Source organism: Malania oleifera, chromosome 10 (genome assembly GCF_029873635.1).
Source record: "Malania oleifera isolate guangnan ecotype guangnan chromosome 10, ASM2987363v1, whole genome shotgun sequence".
NCBI classification, from domain to species: Eukaryota; Viridiplantae; Streptophyta; class Magnoliopsida; order Santalales; family Ximeniaceae; genus Malania; species Malania oleifera.
This window is the reverse complement of record NC_080426.1, coordinates 18,706,760-18,731,273: the sequence shown is the minus strand read 5'-3', so window position 1 is coordinate 18,731,273 and position 24,514 is coordinate 18,706,760. Positions and strand designations below refer to the sequence as shown.

General features: G+C 37.2%; 1 protein-coding gene across 2 annotated transcripts; it reads right to left on the bottom strand.

Moving 5' to 3' along the window:
- Positions 1 to 1,847: 1,847 nt before the first annotated feature.
- On the bottom strand, positions 1,848 to 23,159 carry LOC131166378 (3-phosphoinositide-dependent protein kinase 2). 2 transcript variants are annotated; one of them, XM_058124870.1, is made up of 11 exons: positions 22,522 to 23,159; positions 20,618 to 20,798; positions 20,399 to 20,451; positions 18,576 to 18,677; positions 18,390 to 18,498; positions 18,222 to 18,300; positions 17,845 to 18,010; positions 3,588 to 3,722; positions 3,326 to 3,483; positions 2,662 to 2,884; positions 1,848 to 2,179 (listed from the first exon to the last, which is right to left on the bottom strand). In XM_058124870.1, exons 1-11 carry the CDS (start codon positions 22,720 to 22,722, stop codon positions 2,096 to 2,098), a joined length of 1,491 nt encoding a protein of 496 aa, XP_057980853.1. In that variant the 5' UTR covers positions 22,723 to 23,159; the 3' UTR covers positions 1,848 to 2,095. The 2 variants fall into 2 exon arrangements, with proteins under 2 accessions (XP_057980853.1, XP_057980851.1); XM_058124868.1 differs by having other exon boundaries at positions 3,326 to 3,489; positions 22,522 to 23,061.
- Between the last annotated feature and the right edge of the window lie 1,355 nt (positions 23,160 to 24,514).

The following is a 24,514-nucleotide window of genomic DNA, read 5'->3' as shown; positions in this document are numbered from 1 at the left end:
AAAGATTAGGTAAAATTAAGCAACAAAATGATTTGATTTTATTATATTCTCACGTATCAATGTGTATACACTAAGTTCTTCTCTATAAAATGAAGAATAACAAAGCTAATATAAAGATGGAGAATTCGTAGTGCATACTCATTTTGATGTGCCAGCTTGGGGTTAGTTTTATGAAAATGGAGGTCTCTAAAAGAGGAGAAAGAGAAAGAGAGGGCTCGGAGGAGTTTGCACACCTGCTGCATTTAATAATGTTTTATCGGGTTGTTGGGCCAAAATTGACTCCTAAAGTAACGAGAAAACTTTGATTAATCTTGAATTATCAACTCAACATGTCGTATACATTATGATTTTATTTTCCTCAAATATTGACATAAGTATCTTAGGATCCACATAGTATCTTATTTTCTCCACGTTCACTTTACAATTAGTCAAAAGATTTTAGCCCTAAAGTACATGTGTCAATATTTGAATAGAATAAGACTATTCTTTATAACAACCCTTCTCATTAGAAGACAACCACAATAGGCGGTGCTCATGATAACGGGTGTGGGCAATTTTATTTTTTATTTTTTATTTATTTTAAAAGAAAAAGTGACACAAAGACAGTGTCATTTTAGGGTTCAAAAGATTAAACCAAAAATATTTTCAATTTGATTATTTTTGTAGAGTTTTTTTTTTGACACACTTCTAAATAAGGGATAAATAAATAATTGAAATAGAAATTACAATTCTCAAGAACTCAAAAATAAAAGTAAGACCTAAAATGAGTTATAGTAAGTAAGCCAAAAAAAAAAAAAAAAAAATCTTAAATAAATAGAAAAAAGAAACTATGTTTAGATATAAATATATATATATATATATATATATATATATATATATATTGGCTAGGTAATAGAAAAACACTTAAATGATAGGAAAAATCTTTTTTTCCCCTTGAGCTCTTTGGGTGTTAAAAAAGAGAATTTTTGAGTGTCTAACAAGATTGTAGTGAACTGACACGCTCCAATGTTATAAAATAAATATTTATAGAATAAACAAAGATATTCTTTCATGTTATATATTCATATTTATTATCAGTTTACAAAAAGATATATATCTATTATTTTAAACAATAAATTAAACAAAGTGGAAATGATTGGTGAATTGTCACTGACATATGATCAATGAACTAAACTAGTTCAAAACATTTAATGAATTATTTTTTGCAACTCGTTTCTCTACTAGTTTGCAATTTCTTTAATTGGTTTTCAATTGTCTAGCTGTTCAATTTTTTTGTTTCTTCTTGGTTTTTTTTTTTTTTTTTATTCAGTATCGACCTAAATTGAGCTTGGATTACACAAGATATATGAAACCTATAACATAAGCATCCAACATCTCCTCATCTCTCAAGATTTGGACCTAAAATATGTAACATGAGCAAACATCTCAACCTTTGACATGCCTTCGACAGGACACTATTCGATTTTTTTTCAGTTGATTTTTGTCACAACAAGTGAAACTATACTTGCTATTTTTTATTGGGGTGTTTCAATGGAGGCCACATTGGGCTTGGCGTACACAAATAGAGGTAGCTTTTGTCCCTAACCTCTTTTCAACCCTATGAGAGAGTTCCTTAATCAAAGTGAGTACGCATTCAATGAAAGTCCAACTTAATTGAGACAGCTACATCCTTCTTATGCTGCTAAAGTTTGTCTTCGAACTAAAATGCAATGCACGATGCTTTCATTCAATGCAGTTTGCTTTTTTACCAAAGAAAAAAAGGGTGGGGGGGGGATCAAAATTTTCAGTTCTCAAGGTTATTTCAATTCCACGCAGCAGGCCTCCCACTTCTTTCCCCCACAACAATATTTTCAAGAAAGGAAAATTTTCATTAATGGCTGGTATTTTTTAATACAGTAGGAAAAAAAAAACTGAACAAAGCCCCCATGGGAAAAAGCCCCGAAACTAGGATTTCCCATTGTGCACATCGTACAGCCTTAATCTATCTTTTTCAATAAATTAATAAATCTCAGGAGCATCCGGTAATTTAAGGATCTCCGCGTTCCTCTACATCATCATAACATTGAAAGAATGTGTTGATAGGCCACATACAGTTTCACCGGTTTTGAAGCCCCTCTATCGCCTTTTTCCACTGCCATGCTCTTTGTTTCGCATCCTCAAATGACATGACCTTTTTTGGCTGAACCATTACAACAAATTCAAATGAGAGATGTTCACAAAACAAAATGGCATAAGTTTTTGTTTTTGTTTTCGGTTTCAGTAATCATTACTGTCTAACATTAATACAATTCCAAGCCTGAGCTAGCCTTGAAGGGGGAAGAAAAGTCGTCATAGCAATACATTTAACTTTTTCAATGTTTCTAGTATCTCCCCAATTGCCTCGATCAGAATATAGCATTCATTGCATGTGCAATTTTCCTTTTTGTCTTTTTGGGGAGGAAGCTTGTTATTTTTGTCAAGACCTATAAGAGAAAGATTTTCAAAACAATTTTTTTTTCCTGTCCGTAAAATTTGTCACTTGCGAGCATTTCAAGCATCCATGAGGTCGACAATCCCCAAGTGCCCAGACATGGCTAACTAAGTTGGTGATGCAGCTACTTCATGGGAAAATATTGAAAATAGAATATGAGCACCAGACAGACAGGAGAGGAAGGGGCGTACCGTGCAAATCTTGAAATGTGAAGGACTTGTTACTTGGACACTGAGGTCGTTTTGGTTGTCTGACCAGATAATGTTCCCCTTTACCATCAGCTTTGATGGGTCCACATAAATTAATTTTGGTTTGTTTGTAAGGATTAGCTGCACCTTTTTGCTCGTCAGTTTCTGTAGCTTCTTCACCATTGAGATCATTAGAACAGATTCCCCCGGATCCAGAAACTGTTGCCTGTTAATGTAGTCAACAATATCAGAACAAATTTAACCAGGAACATGTCCTCTGCTCATCACAAGAATAAAAGTGAAGGGTGATACATTGGCAGTTTTAACTTGAAACAAATTCTTCAAAGCACGCTGTACCTGCTTCATATTGAAAAGTTTCTTGCTTCCTAGATCTTGGATATTATGGAATCCATGTAATTTGAAATTAATTTCTCAATGGAGGATGAGGATATTACATGCAGTCATGCAAAGCATAAAGTTCATACAACCATCACTCATAGCCATGTTTTGACTTTTCCATAATCTCCCGCAACTTCTACACATGATAAATCTAAACTGTCTTCTTACATTAAGAGGTTCCCCCAACATTATTGAAATATCAGCTATTGCTTAGTTAAAGTGAAAAATGTGCAGACAAATAAGCATATAAAAGGTATTGAGCTAATACCATTTGGAATCAAAGGAGTCAATTGAAGCGAGCCTAGTTATATGAGCAGGTCCTTCAGAAGTTGATGCACCGACATTCCCATCACCTTGTCGTGGTAAGCCATCTCCAATGTGTGTAGGGTTCCATGAAGAATCTTGAACATCATCAGCATCACCTGACTGAACCTAATAGAACTAAATGAGAAACTAAAATAATAATATGGAAATCACAATAAAAAACCACAAGGCCAGCAGTGAAGTTCAAGTCAAAAATAAAGCCATACCGTTGGCTCCAAAGCAAGTTTTGGTGGGGTTCGCCCTCTTAAATTCTTCCAGTTGATCCCTTTAAAGAAAGGGTGATTCTTGAGTGAAGCATAGCCACCAGGTCCAGCACCTGGTCTTCTGCTGGGTTCTATATCCTGCATTATAATTGCAAGTATGATATACACTTCATAAATAAATTAAAAAAAAATGATGTAAATCATTCTATAATATTGAAAAGATGGAAGATGACAGAAATCATAATGACTAATTTCGTCATTGACACCAACAGAAAATTTACACATTCAAAATGTATCCAAGATGAAAACCTTAAAGATTGCCTCAGGAGAGCTCAAGGAAAAGACCTTGATACTTGGATTTCAATGCTGAAATCACTACGAGGCATATTTGTGAAATAAAAAGCTTGCATGAGGTGAATATTCATGACCTGAGACCAGCCATTTGTTATTAGTATGTCTCTCTTACATATCAAAAAAGAGGGTTATATCCAAAAGTGAGGACTAAAAATCACAATCCCCTACAGTCACAAAGATTGAATGGATTTTCAAATTAACAATAAATAAAAATCACAACCCCACAACAGTAACAAAGATTGGTTGAATTTTCAAACTCATTATATAAAAATCACAATGCCACTACAGTAACAAAGATTGATTGAATTTTCAAATTCATTATAGATATGTTTAAATCATAGAAGCACATTAAAGCCTACTTTCATGTTTTAACAAGATGAAAAATGAAACAGTAGAAAACATGTTAGCACATGAGAATGATGGGCTACACAAAATGAGCCCTCAAATTAAACAGGAAAAACAAAAATGACTTTCACAGCTACTGTTAGCATTGGAAGAGTTCATGGGTAGACTTGACACACAGGTGAGCACCAACTTGACCCAAAAACTTAAGCCTATTGGGTCTTGGGTCCAACCATGTATATAAGCACCCATCATCCACTCAATTCTTTCAATGTGGGACAAACTCACAAGTGGGATTCTCAACAGCTACCATACCTCCATTGCCACCACTGTCACAGCTGCCGCCACTGCCATATCAATATATCCACCAATCACCACAACACTGCACTAGCGGCGCCACCGCAACAATCACGTCATAATTACTATCATTACGCCAATATACACACTGCTTGCCAGGGCTGCCACCATCATCACACAGCCATTGCATCACATTATCACCTAAGCCACCACCCATTGCCACCACCACTTTCTCCACAAAGGCACAAACACATAACACCTACACTCACAACATGGAGCTACCATGATGACCAACACCACTATCACAACCTACCATGCCGCAAACTGCCATGCTTGCAACTAAAGTGACATATTTCACCAAACTTACCATTTCATACTTCCTAATTCTGCCAGAAAACTTTAAGGTTATGATTTTTATTGGGGCAGGATGCCACTGCATGCAATGATTTTTTTTTTATAACTATTTTACAGAATCTAAAAATCATTATATTTTATTTACATGCATGTGGCCCAATTCCCTTCACAGTCTGGGTAGTTCAAATTATCGACCGAAAGAAAAAGAAAATCTACATGCTGTTACAAGACGTCTCATTTTTTATATAAATATAAGTTTGTTATAAAATGCATACCGATAAGAGTATTGTGTAAATTGGAAGACCTAATCACAATGATAGGTCTCTCCCTCTATTTATAATGTGATAAACACATACTAATGACCATAATACACAGCGGTAATACTAATTAACCAAAAACACTCCCCAAGAAGCTGGAGCATAGATATTATACGCTCCTAGCTTGTTATAAATATATTTAAGACGAGATCGCCCAAGGCTTTAGTGAATAAATTGTCTGCTCATGGAAGAATGGGTTAGAGGCAATATGAGTAGTAGCTTGATTATCACAACTCCAAAGGTCAACAATGAGGAAAACCAAGTCCTTCCAACATGTTCAACAGAACAAACTCACATTAGTGTGGCCCTGTGGGGCATGGCTCAATAGAATACTCTGAGCACTCAATCAAGCCACCATAGTTTGTCTCTAATGCTATTCTGCAATCTTTGTTTAATTTTTAGTTTATGTTAAATGTTGTTTATGGGTGCTAGGGGTATTTCTATAATTTCTGATTTTTGGGGTTTATTTCGTTCAAATTAGCTTTTAGGGTTCATTTTGTAGTATCAAGGGTGTTTTGTGATGGTAGTTATTATTGGTGGGGCTCTAGAAGATAAGTAGCTTTCAGAGGGGGAGGGGGTTGTGTGCCAAAAAAAAATTGGCTTCTCTTGGAACCTTGAGGCCTGGTATAAATAAGATTCTTTAGCCACTTCTCAAGAGGGTTTTTTTGGCATTTATCTATGAGAAGATTTCTCTCTAGAGCTCAGCTCCAAACCAGCTAGGTTTCGAAGAATTGGAGGCCTAGGTGTTTTGAGGATTGACCCTGCAGTGCCTACAAATCTCTCCATCGATGATCAAAGCACGAGAGGCTAGCAGAAAGCCGCTGTTGTGCTTACAGAGCGGCGGTTATACAATTCGAAAACAGGTACAAATCTGAGCATTAATTCTCGGTTGTGATTAGAGATAGCAATCATCTCTTTATTATTTTGAGGATTCAGTATTTATTTGAATCAAGAAAGGTTGCTAAAACACTATTCTAAAATCATAAGTCTTTATTCGTGAATTTCTTCTTTTATTCCTACACCTATTTGCATCAAATTGGTATCAAAGCAAGTTAGATCTTGTGGGTTCATGGCTGCTATGGGTGGAAAAGGAAATAGGGACTGTAGTGGTAAATATGTGACTGAGATGTTTGGAGAGCTGCAGGAACAAGTTAGACAACTTACTCAGCTTACAGCAATAACCAGTGTTTTAAAAGGCATTCTTAAGGCAAACCTTGTGTTTTCAGGCTAAAACACCCCAAGGCATATCAAAGCAAGTTAGATCTTGGGGGTTCATGGCTGCTAGGGGTGGAAGAGGAAAGGGACCGTATTGGTAGATATGTGACTGTTGAGATGTTTGGAGAGCTGCAGGAACAAGTTAGACTACTGGCCATCAAAATGATGGCGATAAGCAGTATTTTAAAAGGCTTTCTTAGAGCACACCTTGTGTTTTCAGGCTAAAACGCCCGAAGGGATATTTTAAAATGTGAAACTCCCCATATGCGCCTTTCACACCTCATAGTTTAAGGCGTACACATTGATCCCCCCATCAACTTGCTTTCTAAAATATAAAAAATATTTTTAAAATAGAAAATAGAATATTAGGGCCTGAATCCTCTTTGTTCGTGCAGGCTCCACTCCCTCATCAATGATGGCAGCCCCTCGACGAAGAAACTCGCTCGACGGAAACCTCTCTTCAACAAAGTTGTGTCGGTCTTCTCTGGCGAGACTCCTCTTTCCAATGCTGTTGTCTCTCTTGCAGAGCCAAATTCCCAAATTTTTTTTCTCCATGGGCCGATTGGTGTCTTCGAGAATTTCTCTCACCTCGCATCTCGACAATTTATCTCTCTCGTATCTTGACTCTGTCTCTCATCTAAGTGTGTTCTCCCAGTCTACAAAGGAGCAGCTCCTCCACCCCTTTTTGTACCCTTGTGTCATTTCTATTAAGCGTGCACATGGCTGCCAGCATGTGGCATATTTATGTAGTTAGACTTTAGAATTATTTTTTCCATACTATATTCCAGTTTTAAAATTCAAACAATAAAATCCGTAATTTATTTTAATAAATTTCATATTTATTTTGATATATATAATTTATCTTTAAATGTTTAAAATAAAAAATTAAATTCCAAAGAGTCTTACACCATGCCTCACCAGGAGTAAGACACCTCGCCTTACGCCTTTCCTTTTTAAAACACTAGCAATAACAAATATGATTTTGTTGATCAATTGAGAATCTGAGGCTGAAATTAACAGCTCTAGGGATGATAGAAGCTCCGAAAATGAAAGGCCTCCAAGATGGGAAGATCCCATTGTATGTACTCTAAAAAATTTCAAAAAAGTATGGGTACCTGTAAGCATTGTGGTGAAAGAAAAGTATGTCTTAAAGGTGTTAAGCTATGCATCCCCAAAGGTTCGTTGAGGAAATACTTAATATCTGGATTGAGTGGCCAAAAGGTACTTTTGGCCTTCAATGTGCCAAAATGTGCATAAGTCTGTTGATTGGTGCCACACTTGCCAAATTTCCAAAGGGCAGCAACAGAATACAGGTCTTTTTACACTCCTTTATGAATACCTACAGCCCCATGGGTTGTTGTTAGCTCGGATTGCCACAGAAAGCTAGGGGTGTTGACTCCATCTTTGTAGTTGTGGACCAGTTTCCAAATATGGCTCACTTTATCGCATGCAAGAAGACATTGGATGCAACCCATGTTTCAACCTTTTTTCTTTCGAGAAGCAGCCAGATCTCATGGGGTACCAAAGACTATCACATTTGGTCCAAACGCAAGGTTCCTCGGCCATTTTTGGAAGATCTTATGGAAGTTAATGGCTATAAAATTGCCGTACAGCAGTGCAATCATGCTCAAAAAGATGGGCAAAGTGACGTGGTGAACGGTAGTTTTGGGCAATTTATTGTGGTGCCTTGCAAAGCACAGCACTTGGCAATGGGATTTGATCTTACCACAAGATAAATTTACTTATAACCGCACCATTAACAGATCCACAGGTCAAAGTCCTTTTCAGGTGGGGTATAATAGAAATACAAATCAAGTTGTTGACCTTGTGGATTTCTCTAACCAGCCAAGGCCTAGTTATGATGCTATTGCTTATGCTGAAAATTTTAAAAAGGTTCAAGAAAGACTCTGAAGGAGGCTTGAAAGTGTGAACCAACTCTACAAGGAAGCTGCTAATCAACATAGGCGGTTTAAGGAGTATCAGGTTGGTGACTAGGTGATGGTTTTCCTTCAAAAAGAGAGATTTCCAGCAGGTGCTTACCACAAGTTGAAAAGTCAAAGGATTGGACCATGCGAAGTTCTGTGCAAATTTGATGAAAATGCCAATGAAGTTGAACTCCCTCATGACTTGGGTATATTAACAATCTTCAATGTGGCTGGCTTGTACTCATTCTATGATGATATACGAAGTGTTGCGTGCAAGAACTCCGCAAAAGCCACTTCTAAAATGTGGAAAAAATTGAGGTTGTCATACATGTGTGAGAGAGGTGAGGACTAGTGAAGAGGAATTCATGAAGGTTGACCCCCAATGTCTGCCGAGTAGCCAAGATGAGAACTCACACAATGATGAGTCCTCCTAGGGAATGATGCAATTCTGCAATCCTCGTTGAATTTTTTGTTGAAGTCAATTTTTGTCATATATGGAATGCTAGGGGTATTTTAATAATTTCTGAATTTTAGGTTTAATTTTGGTCAAATTTGCTTTGGGGGTCATTTTGTAATATTCTGGGGTATTTTTGTGATGGTAGTTGGCTTTAGAAGATAAGTGGTTTTTTAAAGGGGTTTTAGAGCAAAATAGGAGTTGCCTTCTCTTGGAAGCTTTAGTCTTAGTATAAAAAGGAGACTTCAGCCACTTTTCAAGAGCAATTTTTTTGGCTTTTATCTCTGAGAAGATTTCTCTCCAGAGCTCAAATCCATACCACTTAGGGTTTGGGATATGGAGGCTTGGGTGCGATGCCTACAAGTCCCTCCATCGCTGCTAAAAGCGCAAGAGGCTCGTAGAAAGCCGCTGTTGCTGTTCAGAAATAGTGCCAAAACAGGTACTAATCCAAGGATTAACTCATTGTCTTGCCTAGAAATTTCCATATTTTCAGTTGCACTTAGGAACAACAGTCATCTCTTATTATTTTGAAGATTCAGTAGTTATTTGAATCAAGAAATGTTGATAAAACACTATTCTGAAATCTCAGTCTTTATCTGTGCATTTCTTCTTTTATTCCTACACCTATTTGCATTAGTTTCTTACTCTTCCAGGACACCAAGTTACCACCAACAAAAACAAAGAACCTGGTTGTGGATGTGTGGAAGGTGACCCACCCCAAGGTGCATTTGTATATATAACTGAACATTGTGTGAACCATAAGAGATCTCTACCAGGTGCACTTTTAAAGATGCAAATGATTGCATGCTAGAGACGTGTTCTCGGAGAATCAAGTAACTAGCTCACAACACTTGTTGCTAAATTTATATATATATATATTATATATATGATCGAGTGACTGCTTTTGAGATAATTCAACTTTCCAACAAGTCTTCGAATTCTTCCAAGGTTAGCGAACAAATCACCCACATCAAGTGCTAATCATCTAGGATCTGCAGGTGCATGGTTTGGATCCCCACAACCTACTCTCTTCAAAAGGTCCAGAACATACTTCCTTCATGACAAAATAATCCTCTGTACAAAATCCGGATACTTCTATACCCAATAAGTAATTTAATGATCCTAAATTTTTGGTCTAAAATTAAGTCTGTAGAAAATGCTTTGGGCTCTGAATAGGTGATCATCATGAGTAATAATTACAATATCATCCAAATATACATAAAGCAGAATCCCACCAAAAGCAATATGGCAATGGAATACAGAGTAATCTACCGCATACCTCTAAAGACCAAACTGAATTACTAAAATGCTGAACCGATCAAACCATGACATGGGAGACTACTTTAGACTATACAAAGATTTAATGAGCCAGCACACTAGTCCCTACTCACCAAGTAGGAAGGCAGGGCCATCGACACGTGGTGGCTAATGAGATGAACTTTGGCAACCAGGGATAATGTGTTAGAAAGTCATCCAAACTATACAATAAATATATCCTTTAGCAACACAGTACGGATTGAAACATAGAACCGTCAAGATTAACCAAGCGAAAAACAAGGTCCCTAGTGTCATTATGATATAATCGCATGCATCTCTTCAATTATAGTCCTACACCTAGGATGGGGTAAGACTTCAGAGACAGACTTAGACTTCAGAGACAGACTTAGGAAGAGCAACAATCGATAAATACTAACAAATCAGTAATATGAGGGTGACAAGAAATCACAACAAACAAAATTAGAGATTGGATGTTGGTTATATGTGTGATTACCCTCCCAACAACAATAAGATCACTAACAAAACAATAACATGAGGGTGATAAGAAATCATAGAAAACAAAATTGAAGAATGGATATTCAGTACATATGGCTTCCTTTCCAAACAACAATAGGAAGATCAACACCTTGAAAGTAAACCAAGGGCGTAGAAGTAACAGCTAGAAGAGGCTCTCCTCCCTTGAATGTTCTCATTTGTACATTTGTACTTTTGCAAAATAGGATGATCCAAATGACGAAAAAGACCCAAACTGGATGAGGATGACAGGGCAACAATTATAGGTTAGGATCTCAAAGGCTAGGTAAAGGAAGAGACCCATTGGCGTGAATTAGCATGAAGTAGGGCTATAACATAAATAACCTCTTTGAGTACGAGGGTAGCCTATAAAATACATTCGATAGAACGAGGTTCCAGCTTATCCAATTCTTATGGACATAAGCGACAAAACAAAACATACAAGGAAGTGAGAACAAATGATCTTTTGAGAAGAGAACTAAATATGGCATTTTACCATCAAGGATAGAGGATGGCATTTTATTAATGAGAGAGCAAGCACCAAGCTAACATCAGACTCCAAAAACCTTTGGGACATTCATTTAATACAATAGCATACAAGGGACTTGCGCATATGCATGTTCAACTCCATTTTGTGGTGGAGTGTGGGGCACAAGAAGATTGATGGATCATACCAAAATTAGTCATATGAGCAGTGAATTGGGTCTCGTGATTCTAACATTTAACCATATCCTTATTGAGTACAAAAGGCACAAAAAATATTGAACAACCTAAAGCAATCTTTCATTAAATACAGCCAGCTCATCCTAGAGTAGTCATTGACAAACATAAAAAAATATCATAACCCCAACTTTGTTGCGACTCAACTAAGACCCCAAACATCATAATGGACTAACGTAAAAAAGCTGATTGCCCATTTATTGACTCAAGAAGCAAAGGGACGTGGTGGTGCTAATACTCACACTCATGATTAGACATAAAACTCAAAACTCAAACACGCTGTTTTAACTTGTTAAATGAAGGATGACCAATATGACAGTGGATTTGAAGTAGTGTAGCTGCAGCACTTCAAACAATAGGAGAAGAGAGCAACTCAAAGTAGTCAAGTCCAATAATCCCACGTCCTGTGCCAATCATCTTCAAAATCAAAGGTTACAGGACAAATTTGCAGCTACGTAATTTCACTAATAGACATGAGATTGTTGGGGGATTTAGGAATGTACAAAACAAAAGAAAGAGAGATTGAGAAAGTAGGATTTACAGTTCCTAACCCCTTTACCCTGCAGCAAGGGTTACTTGAGATAATTTTTTTGGAGTACAAGAAGTTGGTTGCACCTGCTATATGGTCAGTCAATGGCAGCAGAATCAGTGGCCCAAACACTAGTGGGAGAATTACTGGATGACATGCAGGCAATAGGAGTACCTTTTTGAGCAAAAGATGCAATGTGGTGAGATGCTTGTCGGGATCTTCATTCCGCCGGAACCTTGAATACTCCTCCAAGACATTATAGTACGCTATTCACCAATGATCGAACAAGTCACTAAGGGAAACATACTTTTGGGATTTATTGACTCCATCCCTACACACACAACCTTGGCCATGAGAGCAAATCTCAAAAAGACAACGAACAAGATATTTTTTGGATTTGTGGACTCCATCCCAACATACACAACTTTCAACAACCGAAGCAAACCACAAACACAGAAGATAAACAATTGAAGAAATCATGAACACAGCAAATACCACTGTTTCAGGCCCCATGAACTCAGTAAACACCAACAAACAGCCTCCAGCGGTATCACACAATCATTCCCAGAGTGCCACACGGAACAACTAAAAGGTGAGATCTTTGGATAAAACCCCATCATCACCAAAAATTCAATAATATGGTTTATAGAGGAATTTGAACAGCAAAGGATCAATTCAGGCCAAACCACGGTTGTATGAAGCCTCACGCGCCTGCACATGTGTCAGCACTGCCAGTCTTCAACCAGTGCGTAAGGGCAGCTCAGGCGATAGGCTTTCAGTGGTAGGCAGATTGACAGTGTTTATGGGTTGCTATGGTGCTGTTTTTGCAAGATTAATATGGTTTTGGGGTTCCTAAACTGGCAGCACCATCCAGGAAATAATGGTGACTGCTGTGTCTTTGAGCAGCTGTTGGCCAGTTTTCAGGTCTATAGTGGTGCTAGCAGTTCTCCTACAATGGTTTGCCATGTGTCACATGCTTGGGATGAGTTTCCATCATGTAAATACTAGAGTAGGGTTATTTTCTGCTAGTAGTTTCTTTGTATGCCAAATAAGGCAAGTATGACTCCACGGTCACTTTGATGTTTCCTAGTGCCAAGATGATATTTACATAAAAACCTCTTTAAGGGAGGGTGAGTGTTCATCAGTCTTGTAAAACTCACTAGCTATTGTCAACATGTTTAGCCTACTTGCCTCCCTCTCTAAACACACAATGTCAACGGAGGTGTAATTAATGAATTGTGTTGCTTCAATGCTTACTGCTTGCTTGCCATTGCTTTCATGATTGCTTCATGTTTCCGCTGCCATTTGATTGAATGCTAATGAAAGTGTTTCGTGGATGAATGTTGGTAAACGATAGGCTAGCTAGTTAAGCAAGAGTGCTTTAGCTAGCGCAGCACGGCCCTTTCACAAAGGTGTGAAAATAGTCGGCCCGAGACACCTAGTATCAGAGCAAAAGGTTATTTGCTACATTAATTCAGTTACCTTCGTTGTGGGATTTAGAAAGCTTTGGTAAGTGACCATGGCACCAAACAATGCTAAGAGGATCAACGTGCTGGAAGCACAGACTAACGCAATAGCCAACACTGTCACTGCAGAGGTAGCCCAGATGAGGGAACTAGTTGATAAAGTGATGGGATCACAAAAGCATCAAGCAAGTTTGATAGGCGAGATGTCAGAGGACTTCATCCATACAATGGAAACTTTGCAATCGCAGATGGCTGATCTGGATGCAAAGATGAATCTGATGGTTCTTGTTATGGGGAACTCCAACACTCCGAAAGTTAGCAAGACCTACGTACCAGAACCCAGGACGTATGGGGGTGCCTGTGATGCCAAGGAGTTGGAGAACTTCTTGTTTGATGTGGAGCAGTACTTTCGCGCTGTGAGGATGGCATCAGAACAGACAAAAGTGGATAGTGTGACCATGTACTTAGTTGGTAATGCCAAACTGTGGTGGCGTACCAAGTACAAGGAAATTGAAAATGGAAGCTATGTAGTGGATAATTGGGCAAACTTGAAAAGAGAGCTCAACGCCCAATTCTTTCCTAAGAATGTTGAGTATAATACAAGGAAAAAGCTAAGAGACCTGCATACTAAGTCAATCAGAAATATATGAAACAATTTTCTGCTTTAATACTGGATATCCAGGACATGTCGGAGAAGGACAAGTTGTTCTATTTTCTAGAGGGGATGAAACTGTAGACAAGAACTGAACTTCATAGGCAAAGGGTTCAAGACTTGTCTACTACACAAGTTGATGCAGAACGCTTGACCGACTAAACTGGTGATAATACTGCTTTGTCCTTTGGCGGAGAGGGAAACGGTGGAAAGTCTTTCAAGAAAGGCAAACCCAAGAGTGGGGGAGCCAACTATAAAGCATCAACTTCTAAGGAAGCTTCGTCATCTCGAGGGTTCAACACACCCAATGGAAAGGGGAAGAGTAAAATTTCGTGCTACTTGTGTGGAGGACCTCACAGAATGAGTGAGTGTCAACACAAGGAATTACTCAATGCCTTACAAGCTTCCACTTCAGGACAAGTGGTGGAAAGCGAGGAGGAAGAGGATGATGCCCCGAGGACGGGTGCAATGTGGCAGGTGAACACATTGGAAAAGCAGGAAAAACACCGAAAGTTACACGAACAAAAGGAATAATGTTTGTGGACTTGAGGATCAATGGGAAAAGGACTCGCACTATGGTAGATACCGAAGCTACTCATAATTTTGTTTTGCAAATGGAAGCATGGAGACTCAACTTATCCTTAGAGAATAATACAGGACACATGAAAGCAGTTAATTCTGTAGCCCAGCCTACTCTGGGAGTAGCCAAGCAAGTGACTGTGAAGCTTGGACAATGGGAAGGTCATGCGAATTTCACAGCGCTACCATTGGATGACTTTTCAGTCTTTCTAGGAATGGAGTTCCTATGAGGGACGAAGGCAATGTTGATGCCTTCAGCTGGTTCCCTGTGTCTGATGAAAGATCACTCATACATGGTGCAAGTTATTGCAACGAAAGGATACGATTGGAAGTCCCTTTTAGTCATGCAACTCAATGAGGGATTGAGAAGGGGTGAGCAGGCACATCTAGCCACCGTGGTGATAGATAAAGAAGTAGGCCAAGAGCTAGTACCTACGACCATCCAAGCGGTGTTGGATGAGTGCAAGGAGGTGATGCCGAATAAGCTACCCCATGACTTGCTTCCACGATGGACTGTGGAGCATGAGATCAAGTTGTCACCAGGAGTGAAACCACCTGCAAAAGGGCCATGTTGAATGGTGCCTCCAGAGTCAGCAAAGTTGGGGAAACAGCTTGATGAATTGGAAGTGGGATGTATTCGCCCTTCCAAAGCACCGTTGGGAGCATCGGTGTTGTTTTAGAGGAAACATGAAGAGCATCTACGAAAGATGTTCAACAGGCTGAGGAGAAGTAGTCTATAAGTGAAGAAAGAGAAGTGCTCTTTCGCTCTGCAGAGCAACAAATTCCTTGGTCATGTGGTTGAGCAAGGTCGTATGCGGAGGGATATGGAGAAGGTAAGGATGATTCAAGAACAGAAAATCCCTATGACAATGAAGGAGTTGCGTTCCTTTCTTGGCCTTACTAGTTATTGCAAGAAGTTCGTTGAGGGGTATTCGGGGAGAATGACTCCAATGACAGAACTACTGAAGTAGAGGTATTATTGACTGTACATGCGTGATGATGTGGTTCATTATACCCAAACTTGTCTCACTTGCCAACAAGATAAGGTGGAGCGGAAGAAGAGTGTAGGGCTGCGGGAGTCCTTACCAATACCATCCAAACTATGGGAAAGTGTCTCATAGGACTTCGTCACCAACTTGCCCAGAGTGGGAGATACAGGGTCTATGATTGTGATTGTAGATAAGTATGGTACATTCATGGCCACACCAAAGTACTGTTCGGCAAAGGAGACGACACAATTGTTCCTTGTGAATGTTGTGAAATATTGGGGTGTTCCCCAAGACACTGTTTGTGACCGAGACTTATTATTCACTAACTATTTCTTGACAGAACTTTTCAGGATCTTCGGTCCACATCTTGACATCTCTTCGAGTTATCACCGACATACAAACGAAAAACGGAGAGATTCAAAGAGCTACTGGAAGAGTACTTGTGCTATTTCGTCAACGAAAACCAAAAGAATTGAGCGCAACTACTTGATGTGGCTCCGTTCTGTTTCAATATGCCCAAAAGAGCTCAACAACCAACAAGAGCCACTTTGAGCTTGTTACAGGCCAACAGCTGCTGCTACCTCACACAGTGGGCCAGTCGTACAGAGGAAAAAGTCCCAAGGCATACATCTTCACCAGAGAATGGAGACAAAATGCAGAGATTGTCCGAACCTATATGGAGAAAGCTTCTAAGCAGATGAAGAAGTGGGCAGGTCTGGGGATAAGACCGCAACACTTCAACATAGTGCATGATGTGTTTCATGTCAGCTGCCTCAAGCCGTTCAACGTCAACACCGACGATCCGAGCAGAAGTCGGTCAAACAGGGCAGAGTTGAAGACAGTGCCACCTGACAGACATGAAGTTGAAGAGATCCTTGCAGACAGAGAGTTCATATCCTCAAAAAAGAAGCGGCAAGAGTTCTTAGTGAAGTGGAAAGACCTTGGTGATGAAGAAATCAACCGGATTTTTGCAAAAGATATGCAACCATTTGTGGACAAAGTCGAAGTGTACCTAGCGCCAAAATCTATGAAGACGTCGACCGCATAAGTGGGGAAGTGTCACGAGCTAAGCTTGTTTAGGGTATTATGCTTGCCTGTGACTACTTGTCTCATGTGCTTGAGATGGGTTTCCATTATGTAAATACTAATGTAGGGTTATTTTCTACTGGTAGTTCCTTTATATGCCAAATAAGGCAGTATGACTCCTCAGTCACTTTGATGTTTCCTAGTACCAGGACGATATTTACATAAAAACTTCTTTAGGGAAGGGTGAGTGTTCATCAGTCTTGTAAAAGTCATGAGCTATTGTTAACGTATTTAGCCTACTTGCTTTACCATTTAATTGAATGCTAATGAAAGTGTTTCGCGGATGAATGTTGGTAACGATAGGATGGCTAGTTAAGCAAGAGTGCTTTAGCTAGCACCGCACGGCCCTTTCACAAAGGTGTGAAAATAGTCGGCCTGTGACACCATGCAGTGTATTCAGCATTTTAGATTTCAATTTGACAGTGGTCGTGCACTTAGGGTTTAAGTCTTGGGGTGATGCCCTAGTACCATGTTAAGAGTATTATGTAAATTAGAAGACCTAATCACAATGATAGGTTTCTCTCTCTTTTTTTATAATATATGCCAAGTACATAACAATGACAATAATACCCTTATGCAAGCACTAACTCGCACTAATGCAAAATAACTAAAGTAACCATTAACAAGAAGAAAAAACATGAAAGGGATATGAAGCGTCCCTCCAGCTTTACACAAAATGAAGGACATAAGGGTGAGGATGGGGAGAGCAAGCAAAAGCATAAATCCCGACAACCTTCCTAGTTCCTTCATTTAGACTTTACTTCTAACTAAAATGTAAAACACCATATAATCCCAGGTGCTAAAGTGATCTTAGTCACACCAAAGAAACCATTTGAAATTTTGAATAATGTTGTCCCAAACAGAATCCAGCTGCAAGTAAACAACGCATGCATCTCTTTATCCTCTAATAATTGATTTTTTTTTCTTTGCCACTTTATACTTGATTGTCTAAAGGTAGCAAGAATAGTTTTTCCAAAGATCCCATCAATTTTTCCTTTACAAGCTTAAAACTCATTCTCTAACAACTCACCAATTTATTTAGGGAAACTCTTTTCTTCTTTTTCAATGGAAAAGATAGGAAAGGCAGAAGATGGTGAATATATTTTTGAAATAAGAGAGAAAAAACAACTATGATACTACACTAACAAATTAAAATGATACTGAAGCTAACCTGAAGATAATCAGCTTACCAATAAATGGTCAATGAGATCTCTAGCTTCTTCTGAAAAATAATTTGGAAATCTAATATCTCTAGCTATAATTCTTTGGAAGATAAGCCATTCACTTGCATCTTTGAAGGGAGAAGTTCCTGAAAGCATCTGGTACAAGGTGCATCCGAGTGCCCAGAGATCATTTCTGTCAGAATATGTTCAAAAGAGAAGCCACATTATTGAACAAAGAAAATACATACCAAAAACAAATGGAACAAATGTGCCGAAATATATAGGAGCCATCCATTTATTCAAAATATCAATGACCCTAAAAATGGTAGCAAACTTCAAAACTAATTCTGATCCAGCGCTGAACACTATGTTCAGCCAAATATAAGCATCAGGTTCTCCCTTACCCAAAAGTTGCAGGGGAAGAATTAAGTACTTCGGGAGGGACATATGCAGCTGTTCCCACAAATGTGCAAGCCTTATCATCTGGACAAGACATAAATGAGAACAGTATTACTAATTATTTAATCATATCCTCAAATAGCTCCCTAAGGACAGAATTAAATATTACCCACCTGATGCAGCATTTGGAAGGACCGTGATTCGGCTATCCTGCATAGGCTTCACACTACCGAAATCAGCTATTTTAATATGCCCATCTGCAGTAAGTAGCAAGTTCTCTGGCTGCGATTGCAGAAAAAATGTCGGCATTCAGCAATTTTACGTGACAATAAAGCACTGCATGCAGTTGATTGAACTACCTTAATGTCTCTATGTATCAATCCCAAACTATGAATGTACTCAAGAGCATCTACAACTTCTGCTGCATAGAAGCGAGCTTCATCCTCTGACAAACGGCCTTTCTGCACCCATAGAAGTTGGAAGTGTTGCAGGCACCATGAAATAAAAACCAGACAGGGGACAAGCTTACATACATCGGAAAAGTGGCATATTTGAGTATAGGAACTATTTTATGATGGGAACTAGTTCGATATCACAAAATACACGATTACACATGTTCAATGTAGTTAAAATCAGGATCCGACATAAGATTGATAGAAGAATTAACAGGATCAGATTGAGGATCATAGAATTCCACTAACCATATAAAAATAAGTATCAAACATGCATTGATATGTTCTTTGTCATAAATTTTACTATATAAACCAAAAATTTGGCTTTTAAGTGTTTAATACTAAGAAAATCACAAATAAACAAGCTTACTTGTGCTAAAATTATTATAAATATTGTAGTATGTGATAATATTATATTATATGGTAGGTATATCATTAATTTGCTGTGTTATTAGATAATAATAATTGTGTAAAATATACAATCATACATATAATAATATGATAAATTTTAAATATAATATAGCATTATTCTATCATATAATATTATCATAATATGACAGTAAAATATTATTATACACAGTTCAATCTCTTGTAAACATCGTTTGAAGATCATCTAACTGTTCACAAAACTGATCTAGGTTATACCAAGAAACCTGATTTCATGTAAATCAGGATCAACCAACCCAATCCCAAACAAGTTGGCCAGGCTCAGTGTACTGGCCAGATTGATCTGCCTCTTTACACAGAAAAATATATAAAAGAAGGACCCAGCCTTACACCTGGAAGGGGAAGATGTGATACATCATTCACTACCAATAATCAGTTGCTATCATTTTTTTTTTTTGAACAAATAAAGTATAAAACTTACTCCATTTAAATAAACCTTTTCTCCCTCCTTACCTGTTAAGATTTATTTGGCTGCTAATAACAACAACAACAATAAATTCCAAGAACATTTTAAATAATAGAGAAAATCACCATGTAGCTATTAATTTTTTTTCGCTTCAATTTGCTAATAGGTGTTTTATTCTGTGCGCATTTGTGGGTGTGTGCGTTTCTTATGTTTGTGTATCAAGCTGACATCACCCATCTGACCATCCATTTGACTAGCCAATCTGACCAACCATGTGCTTCACTGAGTTGGTCACAAGCCCGAGTTTTAAACCATGCTTGTAAGTGGCTGCATCTCCCAATTGCGTCTAGGAAAATCTTTTATTTCAAGGAATTTTTTAGAAGTATTTGGGTTATAACCAAACAGGCAACTATCATACTACCTTCCCAATATTAATTTATCCAAGCCACTATTTGCTTCATAATCAATGAGGTCATCATTGATAACTTCATCAAGCCCATCAATAAAAGGCATCATCACCAAACATGATTTTGTTATTAAATGCACTAGAGTATAAACCTTCATCCTCAACCTAAATAGTAATATTTGAAGCTTGAATAACTTAATGAATGTCAACAAACTAAAAATAAATTATTGAGCCCATAATTTTACTATTATTAAATAAAACAAACCACTATTATGATCCCACCAATTTGCAACTCTAATAAGGATCAAGATCATTTTGATAAGTTAGGGTAATAAGATTTTATGATTTTGCAATCCAGATCATTACTTTAACAATCATGCAGATGCTTAATAAAAGAGTAGCCTAATCAACAATTTTGCCTCTCTTTATTACAAGAGAAACGTATGCTAAGGAGATTATAGATATACATACCCTGGTTATTTGATCAAAAAGTTCTCCACCTTCACATGATTCAAGGGCCATGTCTTCATGAGATGACAAAAACAAAAGTCAAACTAGGGTCCAAACTGGGCAAAATATTGAAACATAACAACAGAAGAGAGTAGCAGATTCATTTGTTAGGAAAGCCATTGAAGTGGAAACAAGCACGCCAAAAGAAAATTCTGACCAGCTCCAATCATGAATACCTACACAGAGAAAAAGTGTCTTGGAAAGTGAAAAATAGCCGTACGATGCCAGGATGATCCAACTGATCGAGTACAATTCTTTCCAGCTTCACATAAGCTGTTTTATTTTCTTTGGTAATGAATTTTTTGTCCATGATTTTCAAGGCATACACAATCCCTGTGTCCTTCTTCTTTGCCCTCACAACCTGGCAACAAACATTTGTCAGACATTCAGGGAAAGTTAACGGGAAGAATTTTAACGACTAAATAATTTTTAAGAATAAATCCGAAAAAATTGAACCTTGGCAGGAACCTGCTTACTAGGTGAGGTTTCCGTCTCAAAACCTTGATTCTACGCTTCAAATATAGAACCTTTATTGAAGATTGCTCCAATCATGACATAACCTTGCCCCCATCATTATAAACTTCAAAATGTTTTTAGGAGGTTATATACCTAAGAGTTTGTTATTTTGAATCATGGATGAAGTTACAATTGAATTTTGAAACTCAATGGGAATTGCGCTATGTAAAAATATTATCTTTATGTAATTATGTTTGTTGATGTTAGGGTTAGGCGTACTTCTTTGGAAAGGTATATTCTTTTTAGTTTGTATTGTATGTTTTTATACGTATAGCGTACAATTTACAGACACTTCCTAGGTATTTGACTCTTTACACATCTTACAGATTATGCACATCTGCATCCATTCCCATCCTGCTTAATGTAACTATGTTTTGAAGCCAAAATAATTGTGAACACAAACTCACTGACACAAAATTCTGTAAATATTTCAAAACACTGCCATATTACAAAATAACAACAATTCAGACTAAGCTTCAAACGTAAAAAATAAAAAACAAAGAACAAAATAATGAACAAAAAAAAAATTCTTTTTTGCTTCAGTATCAGGAAGTTTCAAAAACTCACATCAATTTTTAGAAATAAGGAAAAAAAGTCCATTTATAACACATTAAGACTGTGAATTTCACAAATTAGTTTTTTTTCCCCAGAATGCTGGGAGGAGGGTGTTAGATAGGCAAATGACTGATGAAGGCTCTCAAATGAACAGAAAACAACATACAATCTCTGCATTAGTAGGATAAATGCGATTTCTACATAGTAAATGCATTCATAATAAAACCTCAATCCAGATCAAAGACGAGGGAAAAAGAAATTTTTCCCACAAACACCAGTTAATCATTGGATAAGAAAAATGGGTTTTAATTCCTCAGTAATGACAACCCACTTCACCTAGTAAATAAGTGTTTCCAAATAAAAGCCATTTTATAGAAGTTCTCTAATAAGAAATAAAGAAAATAAATGATAAGTGAAATGAGCATTACATTGAATGCCTTTCCAATTTTGAAACAGAAATAATGCCAGATCATGGCTCAAAACAAACCAAATCCCTTCATAATTTATTTTGACTTAAATTTATAACTAGCATTGCTCTGATTATAAGTTCTTTGGGTTAACGGGTTCTCAAGGAACCATCTAAAGGAACTAGCTGCTTGTCCAACATAGGATTTTTTTAAATACTTTCTCAAAAAAAAAAAGAAATATGGGATTTTAATGATATCTGAATTTAATATAATAAAGTATTTTACGCAAAACTTCTGAAACGGATGTGATGTAATAACTCATGATTTTCAATCTTCTTCAACTCGCTTTGGGTGAAAAAAGGAAATCTCCTTGTACGTTGAACGTGCAATTTTTTTCCTGGCGAATATGTTCCTATTCATTCAGAAAATTTTCCTTTGAAACAAGTAATGCCGGAAATGAACTCTAAGTTTCACCCCAAAATTAAATTTCCTATAACCAGTCAATCAATCGTCATCATCCCCATCATACAACCACCGCCTAATCATCTGTTGAAAAAAAAAATAACAAAACAAATTAACAGGAATTTAAAAATAAATAAAAATAACCTTCGAATATGAACCAACACCGTAGATCTTGCCCAATTCAAAGTCCTGAATGATGAAATTCTCCTGCGGCGCCCTAAACGCAAAGCTCCTAGATCTCTGCACGTTTCCACCGCCATTAGAGGAGACGCTGCTCTGGACCCTAAGATTAGCATCAAAATCCTGCTCCATCGTAGCTCCTTCTCCCCCAACCAGTGCCAACATCGCTCTTGGAGCTTTCCCTCTTCGGAATTCGGCACAAATGCGACTTTATCTCTCTCCAAAACACTTTCTCTGTCTAGAAATTTTTGAAACAATGGCAAGCAAGCCTCGTCACGGCTTTTGAAGGAAAAGCAAATGATTCGTTCAGCGAATAGGTGCGAGGCCTCAGCTTTTTTGCCTGCGTCCGTTTCAAAACCCTAGAAAGTAGAAGACGAATACGAAGAAGAAGAATGGATCAATGAAACAGATTTGGGGATTGAAGAAGAAGCACAAGCACATGGGATTGAATGATGATGGAGGTCATTCCCTCCTCTTTAAAACACACTCTTCCTAACGAACAGTTTTTTTTTCTCTCCCTAACCCAAGAACCTATGATTGGTGCGATGAGAGAGAAAAGAGGAGAGAGAAATTTGGCTGTGAGAGTTTGAGCAGATCCATTCGCGAGAGTACAGAAATGTGCATTGTCGCTCTATGTAGGTGACACTTGCTCATCGCCCATGACTTTTTAACTGTTGGAGATTTTTATTATAGATTAAAAAGTATACTTAGAATTCAATAATAAAAGGTTTGTGGTGGAATTGAGTATATTTGAACAATAAAAAATAAAATTAAGTCTTAAGTTTCATCAAATAGGGTTATTTATATGAAGTTTTTTCACCAATTTATATAATCATAGATCATATCTTTTGACAAATTTAAGACGATTAAAGTTACTGATTATCGCATTTCAAGTTATTTTAGATCTACCCCTATTTGTTCTACTGCTTTCAAGTAACTCACTCTTTATCACTAATGCATTATATGAATTTGGTTACAAAAGTTCAAACTATCCGAGTCGTTACTCCCTTATCTATAGGAGCTATACTTAACTTACAACGAATATATTGATTACTTAATTTATCTTTTAATATTATATCACTCATCTATTAAAATATTCTCATCTCAACAACTTTTAATTTTTAGATATTTTGTTTCTTTGTCGCCTAATATTCTGATCTATATACCATAATTGGTCTTATAAATTAAAGGTATTTTACAATCATAAATCACACTTAAAGCATTTCTCCATTTTACCCAACTCGCTTTAACTTCATGTATTACATCATCTTCAATTTCTCCTTCAGCTCGAGTAATAGATCTAAGGTATCGAAATCTACAAATGTTATCTATTTCTCCATCATCAAGTTTAACTTTATTTCTAATATTTCTCCTACCATTATTGAAATTACATTTCATATATATTTTTTTGTTTTATTTCTACTTATCCTAAAACCTTTAAATTTCAAAACTCCTCTCCAAAATTTTAATTCAACCTCCACTTAACTCCTAATTTCATCAATCAATACAATATCATTTACAAACAACATATATCGTGAAATCTCATTTTGAATGCTCTTAGTCAGTTAGCTCATCACTAAAGCAAAAAGATTATGTTTCAAAATAAATTATTAATGTACACCTATGGTGATTGGAAATTTTCTAGTTTTTCCATCTATAGTCTTTACAATATTAATCATTATATCATCGTACATATCATTAATGACATCAGTATACCTACTGCATTTACTCGTTTTTTTTTTTTTTTTTCTAAAACCCACCATAGAACTTCACTAGGTACCATGTCATATGTTTTCTCTAAATCAATAAATATCATATGGAAGTCTCTATTATTTTCCCTAAACTTTTCCATTAATCTTTTTAAAAGATATATAGTTTCTATGGTAGATCTCTTAGGCATAAAACTAAATTGATTTTTCAAGATCTTCATTTCTAACCTTAATCTTTGTTTAACTAC

Coding starts and splice junctions, on each gene's coding strand:
- LOC131166378 (XM_058124868.1), bottom strand. CDS start 22,722: ATGTTGGCACTGGTTGGGGGAGAAGGAGCTACGATGGAGCAGGATTTT. Junction 18,301..18,389: donor CCTTCCAAATGCTGCATCAG/GTGGGTAATATT, acceptor TGTCTTGTCCAG/ATGATAAGGCTTGCACATTT. Junction 2,180..2,661: donor CACATTTCAAGATTTGCACG/GTACGCCCCTTC, acceptor GTAATGGTTCAG/CCAAAAAAGGTCATGTCATT.